Here is a 12,673-nt window from a genome sequence, read left to right on the forward strand (position 1 = left end):
TATGTAAGCTTAGAGTCAGGGAGCAAGTGCTGGGAGCAGTGGCATGAGGTTTAGATGCTGTAATAGAGGACAGGGCAGGGAGATGTGAACAGGATGCAGCCAGCTACCAGAGAGGAACGGTGTGAGGAAAGAACCAAGATGCCTATGTGGGCGTCTACTTATTATGACCTTCTGTTGCCTGGTGTGCAATGTAAACCTCTTCCTTACCATCAGTAAAATCTTCATTACCTTAAAAAAAAAAGTGCTGGGGCTTCCCTGGTGGCACAGTGGTTGGGAGTCCGCCTGCCAATGCAGGGGTCACGGGTTCAATCCCTGGTCCGGGAAGATCCCACATGCCGTGAAGCCTAGAGGGGAGCCCGTGTGCCCCAAAGAAGACCCAATGCAAGCATAAATAATAATAATAATAAAAAAAGTGCTGCCTAGGGAATCTGAAGAAACCATGTGCCCACCTGTGGAAGATGAGTTCTGCTTCAAGGCCATCAGTTGGGGCAACTTGAAAAAATAAACAGCATTTTTCATGCTTGATATTTACTAATAACTTGCCATCAACAAAAAACTCCTTTTTTGTTACCTGCCTGGTGACTTGAGACCCAGCTCAAGTCACCAGGCAGGTTCCCAGTGGTGCCACAGATGTTCGAGGTAGGTGGTCTTAAGTACTCGTTGAAATTCCTGTGGGTCTTCCTGGTCCCTCCCTATAGACGTAGATGTCACATTGTTGTTACCTTGCTGTCCCTGGAATTCAGCAGTGTTCTGATCATGTGTTCTCTACACTTTGGACCCCTGGAATGCCTGTCGCATGAGTTAGATGACTGTATGTGTGACCTAGGATTTTCCACTACTTAAGCCTGTCTTGGTTTGCTTTTTTCTTTTTTTGAGCTGAATTCCATGGCAACACTAAAGAATGTGTCTGTGTTGCTTTTTTTTTTTTTAATAGGGTACCAGAACATCTTGTGAAGAGCATAACTTGGCAGACATTGCAAGCCGTAAATTTTTGCCATAAACACAATGTAAGTCTCATGATCTCCCTCTAAAAACCAGAAGGCTGCCCTTAAGCTGAGGTGGAGCCTTTGTACAAAGTTTATATCATACTTTTGTGGATAGAATTTTTTACCCAAATCTTCGTAAGCCTGGTTGGGGTAAGTAGACGCTAAAAATGCCAACCTAGCTAGTCCTTCTTGTTCAGGTTTTAAAGATGCATTTTTATGATTTTAAGAAAGTAGTTATTTTTACGTTGCTTAGGAACTGCTCAGATTTAAGGTAGAATCCCATTCACTTGGAGTCTGTGTTGGTCTGGAACCCTCAAAATACTCTGAAATTGGGGAGGGGAACCCCAGCTGGCTCATGCTTGTTGAGGGCAGTACGTGGAGTCTCAGGTGCCATGCACACGTACTAGTGTCTGCGTTGGTGAGATAGAGGTGCCAAGTCTGCAACAAAGCAGCCAGTGGAAACCTCTGCACTCCCAGCCACAGCGAGGCTGGCGGGAAGCACAGTGGACCACTGCCCAGGTGGTGTGACTTCACAGATGCTGGGAACCCTGCTGTTCCTTCCAATACAACATGGCCCAGTCCCTGTGCACAGAAGCCAGACTCCAACATCAGAGCTTCATTTTGGCCACAAGGGCAATTTACCGCAATATGTCATCCTGACAACAGCCAGGGTCCAATTTCACTGGTGGGGCTGAATCCCCTTCCTCACGCTGTTCTAAATGTTTTTTTTTTTTCCCCTGAAGCTGCCTTCCCAGAGAAGCAAATATGAGAGTAGGCGGCACTTCTCCCGGCTGTTCCTCCACCTAGCTCACGGCTACAGTCCTTGTCCAAATGCATGCATAGCAGGGAGCATGGACACCTTATAGGTACTGTGAGTGAGGGCTAGCAGTTTCCTGAGAGCAGGTTTTAGGATGGGGGAGCAAGAGAGACTGCAGAAAGGCCCTGGCGGGGGAAAAGCAGAGACACTAAGAACAAATATATCCGCATACCACAGTTCCCTGGAGAGCCCCTGAAGCTGTTTGGCCACATGTGCATGGGGGGGAGGGTTGTAGAAACTTGTAAAGAATTCCCAGAGCAGAATAGGAGCACATTCTTGCTTACGAGTACTTCTGACCATCTGTCATCATGATATTCAGGGGTGTACCCATTTATAGTAATATTTGAAGCCAGTGGTTAAAAAAAAAGTGGAGATCTCAGGGCCATTATTTGCTGAGAATCAGATAGATTGTAATAAAATAATTCAGTTATTTCCCCCCAGTTTTTCCAGAATAATAAATACCCATGGGGAAACACAGTGAGGTCTCACCCCGAAGATCCTTTGGAGTGAGAACTAGGCCAGGCCCAAGAGGAAACTCTGTCATCTCTCCAGATTCTAGAGAGTCAAGATCATCCCAGGGTATCAGCCGCGAAGTCTCCAACATTCTCCTCCAGAGAGGAAAACACTTGGAAGAAGGGAAGGTTATTAGGAACCTGAACAGTACTATGACCCCACGGTTGTTTTTATGTAATTTTAATTAGGTTGTTGATTTGTTCCTTGCCAAAAAATTGTTATTTAATAAGAAAATCATGTGAAGATTCTTAAACATTCTTCCAGCATCACCCTGTTAAGCAATGTCAGCTGTAGTCTGGAAACCACAGGTGATTTGTGTCTAAACTCTGGCATGGGGACTACATCCCGTGGGGTGGAGGCACAGAAAGAAGGCTGGATGTGTGTGGGACGGAGCTGACATCTAGCGACTCCCCAGAGGGTGAGCACTGCCTGCTCTTATTTATCTGGTGGGGACGAATGTCAGAGCTGGAAGGGAGGTCTCTTGGCAAGCTGCTGCTTCCCGCCCTTCTCTTTCCCAGCTTATCTCAGTAGGCCCAGGGCTTGTCCTGTTTACCAGGCGGAATGTGTTCTGTTCTCAGTTAAACAACTGGATTGTGAATTCTGCTTAGGCACCAACTTGCAGCTCCTGCAGCCATGCTGCAGGCGTCACCCAGAGCCTTTTAACATTTTCCCTGTCACCTAAGGTAGCCAGATTAAATACGGGACACCCAGTTAAATGTGAATTTCAGGTGAACAATCATAACACTTTAGTATAAATATGTCCCAAACATTGCGTGGGGCATACTTATACTAAAAAATTATTTGTTGCTTATCTGGCTACCCTACTTTCATTTTTCCTTTCACACTTGTTGGTCTTTAGGGACCCTTCAGGAATCTGGGCTGACTCAGGCTGTGATGGGTATGGTACTAGGTTTATTTTAGACTGCTGTTCTGTAGTCTGTTTTCCAAAAGGCCAGTGAGAGGTTCAAACGATTTCTCAAATATTTGCTAAATATTCGTATGTTTTATTTAGTCCATGTATTGTAGTTGCTCCTTTCTAATCTGCTTTGGTTTGGTGTTTGTGATTAGTGCATACACAGAGACGTAAAGCCAGAAAACATCCTCGTCACAAAACATTCTGTGATTAAGCTTTGCGACTTTGGATTCGCTCGGCTTTTGAGTGAGTATTGAAGTTTTCTTTAGTTAAGTGTCGAAGCTGGAAAGATTTTTAATATGATAAAGAATCTAAATGTTATAGAAAGCTGGTTCCTGTATATTTAGGGCATAAGCTTGCTATAAATTACACGTCTGCAATTAATTGAAAACATGTCGATATACACTGGTTTAAAATGTATGCTCTCTGTAAATTTTACCACAGTAAAGTGCTTATTAAAAAGTATGTTACCCTCCTGGTTTCTACCATGTTTTGCTAAAATAGTACATTTTAGAACTACTGTTTTAGAAGAGTGGTTTTCAACCTTGGCTGTAGATTAGAATCATCTGGGAAACTATAAACTCTAACTATAAAAACTATACTGATACCCCTCCAGGGATTCTGGTTTATTTGGGCTGGGGGGGACCCCAACATCAGTAATTTTTAAAATACTGTATTCCAAGTGATTTTAATGTGCACCCAGTATTGTGAACCACTGATTTAGGAAAGCCACAGATGGAACACAAGCTTGATTTCTCAGGTCTTCCCCCTCCTGGTTTTGATTCCTCGCTTGCACTGCTCTCTCTGTTTTCCATGTCCCATCACTGGCCAGCTGGACCGAGTGACTACTATACAGACTATGTGGCCACCAGGTGGTACCGCTCCCCAGAGCTGTTGGTGGGGGACATGCAGTACGGCCCCCCAGTAGACGTTTGGGCAATTGGCTGTGTCTTTGCTGAGCTGCTGTCAGGAGTGCCTCTGTGGCCCGGAAAATCAGATGTGGATCAGCTCTATCTGATTAGGAAAACCTTGGGTAAGTGGTGTTTCTGTCCCGCCTTTTGGAAACTGGATAGTTTTACCCGTGTCAGTGCTGGGCAGAGCCAAGTTCCTAGTCTCATCTAATGCCCTTTACAGTCACAAAGAGGGAAAGTCTCAAGGAAATGGCTCCATTAAAGGTCCAGGTTTGTTTTAAGAAAAAGAATCAGCGATTTTGAGTATGTTCTAATTGTCCAAAAAGACACAAGATTCTCTCTTCAACATAGTTTGGATCAAGTTAAACTCCGAAGAATGATGATAACAACAATAAAAACATACATTTCTATAAGGGCCTAGCAGTCTACAGAATGCTGTTGTGTTTCGCTTCATTTATTATGATGTGGTAATTCATTCTCTGGATGTCCTTGACTCCAGCCTGTCAGGCTAGTTCGGATTATTCAGATGCTATTTAGAAGATGCTCAACCTTCTAAGTGTCGGGAAGAAAGCCTGGTTCTTCTTATGTCACCCTTCTTGTTTTACTTTCCCACCCCCAAAGTCCTTTCCTTTGTTTCTACTCTTGGGGAATAGCGGGGAGGAGAAGAGGGGGAAGGAAGGGACAGATGAACAGATCTGTGAGCAGTCATTGATCCCTTCAGAAGTCAGGGAGTTGAGCTATGACTCCCAGTTTGAAGCAAACTTTTTTCCCTTGAAACTCATGTAGCATCTGCTGTTGCCATGTCTTGTCTTGTACTTGTGTCTTGTGCTTGCATCATTCCAAAGGTGCTGTAAGCTGCCTGAGGCTGAGATCCTGTCTTTTATTTCTATTTATCCTCCACCAACATCTGCACACAGTAGGCAGTAAGTATTTGCTGGTAGCTTTTGCTGAGTGACATGTAAGTCACCTTGGAGCCCTGCCAGGGGCACTGTGTTTTCCCAGTGATTTTTGGGCACTATGTCCATGTCCTACGCCCCAGCTCTCCGGTGGAAGAAGGTTATTAAGGTACAGACAATGTGCTCATGAGGAAAGGAAGCTCACTGAGACCTGGGACAAGGCATTAGAGAGCATATTTTGTCTGCTCGTCCAAAATGGGCAAGGACAGCAGTTTTTGGATTTGAGTGAAAGGTAAAGTTCCGAGACAAACTGGTAAATTTAGCCAACTTGATACCCTGAGGTTGGAACTCCAGCCCAGTCCAATAGCAGCGTTTCCGGGGCCCTGGCTGGCAGGCTTTCACTGTTCACTCTGCTCTGGGAAGTGGGCCTGGGTGTGCCAGGGGTGCCCTTCTGAGCATCTCCATCTGTTCTCTGAACAAAATTCCTCTTCAGATGTCATATCCCTGGAATTTTACATGAGGGCGATTTTAGCTTATTTGGCTGAAATGTGGGCAGGTGAGCCTCACATAATCCCCCAGAATATGGAAATGCTCCTTTTGTTTTATTACTTCACATCTTTAGTGCTTCTAGACAGTACATAAAGTGGGATTTCCAAGTGATTGCTATTTGGTAAAACAAGTAAAGGTGGTTCCAATTTGGAAACATATTCCTTCTAGCTAGATCTTTCATGCTTTGTTTCCTCCCTCCCTCCTTCCCTTTCTGTGCTCCTTTCCAAACCCTAACCCTTCCTTTCTCAGATATTTATTGAGTGCTTGCTACGTGTCAGGCACTGTTCTAAGCGCTAGGCCAATACACTTTTATCTCGACCCATCAGTATTCAGTGAATATGATTTTGATTTGTGGTTGTTGCACTTTTGCTAATTTTTAAAATTTAATTTAATTTATTTTTTATGCAGCAGGTTCTTATTACTTATCTGTTTTATACATATTGGTGTATACATGTCAATCCCAATCTCCCAATTCATACCACCACCACCACCACCCCCCGCCGCTTCCTCCCCTTGGTGTCCATACGTTTGTTACATCTGTGTCTCTATTTCTGCTCTGCAAATGGTTCATCTGTACCATTTTTCTAGGTTCCACAAATATGCATTAATATACGATATTTGTTTTTCTCTTTCTTTCACTCTGTATTACAGTCTCTAGGTCCAGCCATGTCTATACAAATGACCCAATTTCCTTCCTTTTTATGGCTGAATAATCTTCCATTGTATACATGTACCACATCTTCTTTATCCATTCGCCTGTTGATGGGCATTTAGGTTGCTTCCATGTACTGGCTATCGTAAATAGTGCTGCAGTGCACATTGGGGCGCGTGTATCTTTTTGAATTATAGTTTTCTCAGGGTATACGCCCAGTAGTGGGATTGCTGGGTCGTATGGTAGTTCTAGTTTTAGTTTTTTAAGGAGCCTCCATACTGTTCTCCATAGTGGCTGTATCAATTTACATTCCCACCAACAGTGCAAGAGGGTTCCCTTTTCTCCACACCCTCTCCAGCATACTTTCGCTATTTAAAAAAAGCCATTATTTGTTAGTGTGTGTATGTGTGTGTGCACGCACACGCTTCTGAGTTGTTTGGTTTGGACTCCTCAAACATTTTGTGAGCCTTTGAGGGGCAAGAACGTTGCAGCCTTTAGTTTCCGTTCATGCCTTCTCTGTGCCTAACACAGTACTCCACCCACTGTGGGTCTCGGCACAGTTTGTTGAAAGTTCCCTCAGTGCCTCTCCCTCTGACTGGAGAAGCAAATTGCAGCCTTTGTAGGTATAGGCACTGACCAACATAGCACCAGTGGAAGGAAACCATAGAGCAGTGCTTGCTAACTGATCTAATTTTCTTTGAGAGGATGAAAAAGACTTTATTTTCTATTTATTTATTTTTTGTGGGTTTTTTTGGGTTTTTTTAAAAATTTTTATTGATGTATAGTTGATTTATAATATCATGTTAATTTCAGGGAGCTATACTCAGTATTTTGTAATATATACAACCTATCTAATTTTACCTTTCTCTTTCTTCTTGTCCAAAGGAGACCTCATTCCTAGGCACCATCAAGTATTTAGCACAAATCAGTACTTCAGTGGGGTAAAAATTCCAGACCCTGAAGATATGGTGAGTGACCCACTTTGGAAAGAGCTCTGCATGTCAGAGCTAAGGTTACCAGGGTGTTTAAGGGGGATCATTCTCACTCGATGAATGTACATGAGGAGTTGCAGGCTAACTAGGTTTTGGTAGTTATGCACCAGCCTGAGCCCCATGGTCCACTTGGCAATGGAAGATCAGTCTAAGAGTAAAAAAGAAAACTGGGACAAATTGACTAGCAAGATCATGGCCTTCAGTGCTAAGTTACGGATTGCTGATAGAGCTTAGCCAGCATCTTGGACAGGAATGCAGAGCTACCTGCCCCAGCCTCACCTGTCCTTCATCATTTTCAGCAGTGGAAGCTATGAAGCTCAGAGCCAATTAACTTTTAGACAATGACTCATCCAGGGAAAATCCAGCGTTGTCCAAACCCCCTACTCTACTGCGCTTTCACTCCCAGACTGGGGGAAAACGGTGATGAACTTGCTTGGCCAGCCTTACTCTCATACCTGTCCCCTATGGCCAATGTGTGGAAAACACATTTTTCAAAAATTGAAGAAAATTTAAAACATGCATATCCTAACCCACTTTCAAGAATTTATTCCAATGAAACTATTAGACAAAAGCATAAAGATATGACATTCTTTTTTTTAATTGGGGTATAGTTGGTTTACAGTGTTGTGTTAGTGTCTACTGTACAGCAAAGTGGAGTTCCCTGTGCTATACAGCAGGTTCTCATTTTATACATATTAGTGTATATGTGTCAATCCCAGTCTCCCAGTTCATCCCACCACCACCCCTTTTCCCCCTTGGTGTCCATACGTTTGTTCTCTACATCTCTGTCTCTGTTTCTACCTTGCAAATCGGTTCACCTGTACCATTTTTCTAGATTCCACATATATGCGTTAATATACGATATTTGTTTTTCTCTTTCTGACTTACTTCACTCTGTATGACAGTCTCTAGGTCCATCCACATCTCTACAAATGACCCAGTTTCATTCCTTTTTATGGCTGAATAATATTCCATCATATATATATATACCACATCTTCTTTATCCTGTCATCTGTTGATGGACATTTAGGTTGCTTCAGTGACCTGGCTATTGTAAATTGAGCTGCAATGAACATTGGGGTGCATGTGTCATTTTGAATTGTGTCGTCTCAGGGTATATGCCCAGAAGTGGGATTGCTGTGTCATAGGGTAATTCTATTTTTAGTTTTTTAAGGAACCTTCATACCGTTCTCCATAGTGGCTCTATCAGTTTACATTCCCACCAACAGTGCAAGAGGGTTCCCTTTTCTCCACATCCTCTCCAGCATTTATTGTTTGTAGATTTTCTGATGATGCCCAATCTAACCGGTGTGAGGTGATAACTAATTGTAGTTTCGATTTGCATTTCTCATGACATTCTTTAATAGAAATCTTTTCCTTTAGTGTTCCATCAGTGGGGAATTAATTAAATAAGTTATGGTATGTCCTTACAATAGAAGTACCACATAGCTAATAAAAATAGATTCGTATGTAATCACCTAAAAAAATGTCCGCAACATATTGCTAAATGAAAAAGAAAGTTACAAAACAGTATATATAATTTGACATAAAATTAATAAATATTTAATAAATATACACATTTACATGTATAAATATAAAATAATATGACAACCTCTGGAAAATCAGGCAAAGATTTTTACGTTAGTGAAATAAATGGCTGCAAAGATATATACCAAAATATTAACAGTGAATGTCTCTTTGTGGTGGGATGATTTGTTTCTTTCTTTATGGTTTTTTAATATTTTCAAAAGTCTTCTAATGAGCCTGTATTATACTCAGAAACATTTCTGAGCACAGTTAAGGTCTGTGAGATCCTGAGTTCCTACTGCCTAAGGAAGGTACTTTCAAACTGAAACTAACCCTTCTCCATTACTCAGTTTCCAGATGGAAGGTCCATCCAGTTCCACTGGAGCTGTCTGTTCTCCCAACCTCTTGGCCTGTCCTGCAGTGAAGTCTCCCACCTCCCACTTCCCCGCCACCCCTGCTCCTGCAGCGCTAGGAATAGGAAAAGTGGGGCAGCTGGGAGCCTGCGGGGCCGCAGAAGCAGGAATGACACCTGGCATATGGGAGGTGACCCAGCCGGCTCCCTTGTGACCTGGACGTTCCCAGTTTCACGCTAAATATCCCTTAGCGATTTCCTGTTCGCTTTTCTACCGGGGAAGCCTCCGAAACAACCCAGGTTTCATCAGTTTCATCAGTGTAAAAGGCTTCCTATGGTTTCCCAGAGGTTGTGCTGCAGGGGATTTCCTGTTGACAGAAACACAGGAAGAAGTGGGGGGGCTGTGCTGGTTGAACATCTGTGCCCCAGTCCCTCTGCGGGTCAGCAACCCTGCCCCAGAGAGGCCTGCTTGCTTCTGGGGCAGGGAAACCGGCTAAGCAGGCGGGATGGGCCCATCCTATCACAGCCAACCAGCCGGCCTCGTCCCAGGCGTCCTTGCTGAGACAGCAGGGCTCAGTGTCAGCAATGTCAAGGCAATCCCCAGAGGTGCTCAGATTCAACACACAGAAATAGCAAGAGAAATAGTTTAGCTATGGGGGTGGAGAGGGCCGCTCTCAAAGGCTGATACAAACCCGCTTTAGGATTTTTTTTTTCCCTGTTGGTCTGAAGAGCCTCAGTTTTGGAGTTTCCTCTTATTAGTGATGAATAACTGCACACTCAGGAATTGGTTATTGTTGGCTGGTTCCCCTGTCCCAAGTAACACTGTGCTCTTAATCTTGATGGCAGCACCAGGGAACTGCCATCTTTAAACACACAACACACCTGGTCATTTATTTGACTCCGCTTGGCTAGCTCTTAATTTCTCAGCTCCCCTCCTCTTTAGCCTCTTTATCAGCTGTATATCCCTTTAACTGGCCTGTCTGCCTGACATAGGCATTCCTTCTACTTTATAGTGTTTATTATTCCTGATTGTCTCCTGCCTGTGACTGGAGCAAAAGAGCCTTAAAGGGCCAAAGGGAGATTGATGAATTGTCTGCTCAGGAGACTCTTTAAACAGTAGGATGATCAGGGAAACAGCAGGCTCTTGTGGGATGAGAGAACAGTGTTTATTCCCGAAAACCAAGAAACATTTTCTGGGTCGGGAAAAAAATCTATTTTGTAGCTCCCTTTATGTAAATGTCAATAAATGCAATAATCAGAGCCCCTTTCTATAAATGCCAAGATAAATGCCAAAAATTATTCTAAGGCAAGGCAAGTTATATAAGTTGAGGCAGAAAAAAAGGAAATAACAATTGCTTGACGAGTGTTTTGGGTTTTTTTCCTCTCCTTAGTATTCCCTCACAATTTGCTACCTGCATCAGTTCTTCAGGAAGTGAAGGGGGTTAATGGTTAGGAAGAAAATTTGGAAAAGCAATTTGGAGGTGGGGAGAGAAGGAGCTTATAAAACAATTTGCAGGTGGGGAAAGAAGGAGCTTATGAAACAGACACAGGGAGGTGGGGTGGGCAGAGAGTGGAAGAGGCGAGGAAGGTGCCAGGAAGATGCTTCTCTCACTCAAAAGAAATTCAATCTGAGGTAACCTTATATTTGAATATATGCTGTAAATAAAATCCCTGTTTTCTTTTCTTTAACAGGAACCACTTGAATTAAAATTTCCAAACATCTCTTATCCTGCCCTGGGGCTCTTAAAGGTAAAATCATGGCTTCCAACAGACCTGGAAGCACACGGCAGCTGCATCACTAGGGAATCTGAATGATGTATGTCAATCCATGGATTGAAAAGTGTTCCTTTTAGAATTCTTCTTCTCCTTTGAAAAGTATACATATTTTCCATTTTTTAAAATGGGTCACATAACAGTGAAAACATCTGAAAGTATTTTTCGCTTTAAATAAACTTAAACTGTATTTGAAATCTAAATTAACACAAAATAGAAATTTAAGATTGGGGTGGTTTGTTTTACAAAAGGATCCTTTTCTTCAAAAAAATGTTTAGCCATAGGATTCTTTTAAATAGCCAACTCCCTAGTATATTGGAAATAGGTTTTGATTTTAAAACTTGATTTATATACACATTTTCAGAAATATAATAGCCCTTATGTAAAATGAGGTACCAATTAAAATGTTTGTAAGTTACAGACAAGGTCCCACCCATTTCAAAAAGTATTTAAAACATTTACTGATGCATTTATAATTTTAAAAAATGAGACAGTTCCTTGGGGTATGTAATTGTCAGATTTAATCTATCCAAGTATGAGCCCTCTGGCCTATTTACTGGCAAAGCAAATAGTTAAGAATGATGTAACATAAAGAGATGTATATTATGCCTCTCCTTCCTTACATATACATAGATACTTGTAATGCATGGGCTATTTCTGGAAGAATATACTTAAAATAACTGATTTTAGAAGGGAGAATGGAAGAACTAGAGTGCTGAAGAGACTCTGCTACATGCTGTATAAATTTTATTTTTACTATGTGTGATTTTTTAAATAAAAAACTAGTTTTTACTAAGTACAGGCAAGGAACCAAATGGGTTAGGTGGATTATTCTGGTGAGACACTGAGGTGAACTCAAAAATCGTATCCTACTCCCTCAGGGCAGAGCGCCAAATGCCTCAGGAACAGAACAAGGTGGAGAAAATGATTTTTTTTGTTACTACTCCTAGAAACTATTTATTAATTCATTATGTGGTTACCCATGAATGATTGTGGAAGGAACGAAAGTTTTCCCCCCTTTTGTTCCCAACTGAAGAGTTTAATCTTTCAAAGAAGAAAAAAATGACTTCAATAAGTTAATGCAATTTTAAAGAAGTAAGGAGAGGGTATTTTCTGTTCTTTCAGGGCTGTCTCCACATGAATCCTGCCGAGAGACTGACATGTGAGCAGCTGTTGGGGCATCCGTATTTTGACAGCATCAGAGAAATAGGGGATTTGGCAAAAGAGCATGAGAAATCAACAGGGAAGACCCTAAGACAGAGCCGAAAGCACCTGCCGCGGGTAAAGATGGGGCACTGCTTTACAGAAGCATCCAAGGTCGTAATTTCAAATGAGCTCATACCTTCCACCTGGTGCGGAGAGTCTCAATCTATACTTGAGGTGGCAATTGTGGCTTGCAGCTCCAGCACCTTTATCCCTGCATGAGGACACACAGGTCACAAGCTCTACCAACCACGGTCCCAAAGACATCTGCCTGCTAAGGTCCCTTCTCCCAGAATCCTAAAGGTGACCTTGCCCAGCAGCTCCCTGCTGCCAGCCAGGGGCCAGGGCTTTTGGTGTGCATGAGCACAGATCCCAGCCAGGGACAAGAAGCGTGCTTCTTATGCTTTGGAAAACGAAATCAAATTTATCCCGGTTAGCTCTCTGTCATCATGTTTACCTTCAGTATTGATTGACATTCCAGGTTTATCTAAAAAAGGAACTGTTTTCCTCCCTGATCCATTAATCATCAGAGTTGGCTAGTGTAAATGTGGTGACGAGTGCTTTCAGTGGGAGCAGCAGAACAGTGCAT

General features: G+C 42.6%; 1 protein-coding gene across 4 annotated transcripts in view; it reads left to right on the top strand.

Moving 5' to 3' along the window:
- Positions 1-12,673, top strand: part of CDKL1 (cyclin dependent kinase like 1) — a 62,570-nt gene that overhangs the window by 46,038 nt on the left and 3,859 nt on the right. Inside the window, exons 4-10 of one of the 4 annotated variants that reach the window (XM_060142833.1) lie at positions 935-1,007; positions 3,385-3,475; positions 4,062-4,262; positions 4,986-5,063; positions 7,123-7,205; positions 10,801-10,857; positions 12,007-12,198. In XM_060142833.1, the coding sequence (XP_059998816.1) occupies positions 935-1,007; positions 3,385-3,475; positions 4,062-4,262; positions 4,986-5,063; positions 7,123-7,205; positions 10,801-10,857; positions 12,007-12,198 (775 nt within the window). The remainder of the gene's footprint in view (positions 1-934; positions 1,008-3,384; positions 3,476-4,061; positions 4,263-4,985; positions 5,064-7,122; positions 7,206-10,800; positions 10,858-12,006; positions 12,199-12,673) is intronic. The other 3 variants (XM_060142839.1, XM_060142845.1, XM_060142852.1) reach the window with 3 other exon arrangements.

This window comes from Lagenorhynchus albirostris, chromosome 1 (assembly GCF_949774975.1).
Source record: "Lagenorhynchus albirostris chromosome 1, mLagAlb1.1, whole genome shotgun sequence".
Lineage (NCBI taxonomy): Eukaryota > Metazoa > Chordata > Mammalia > Artiodactyla > Delphinidae > Lagenorhynchus > Lagenorhynchus albirostris.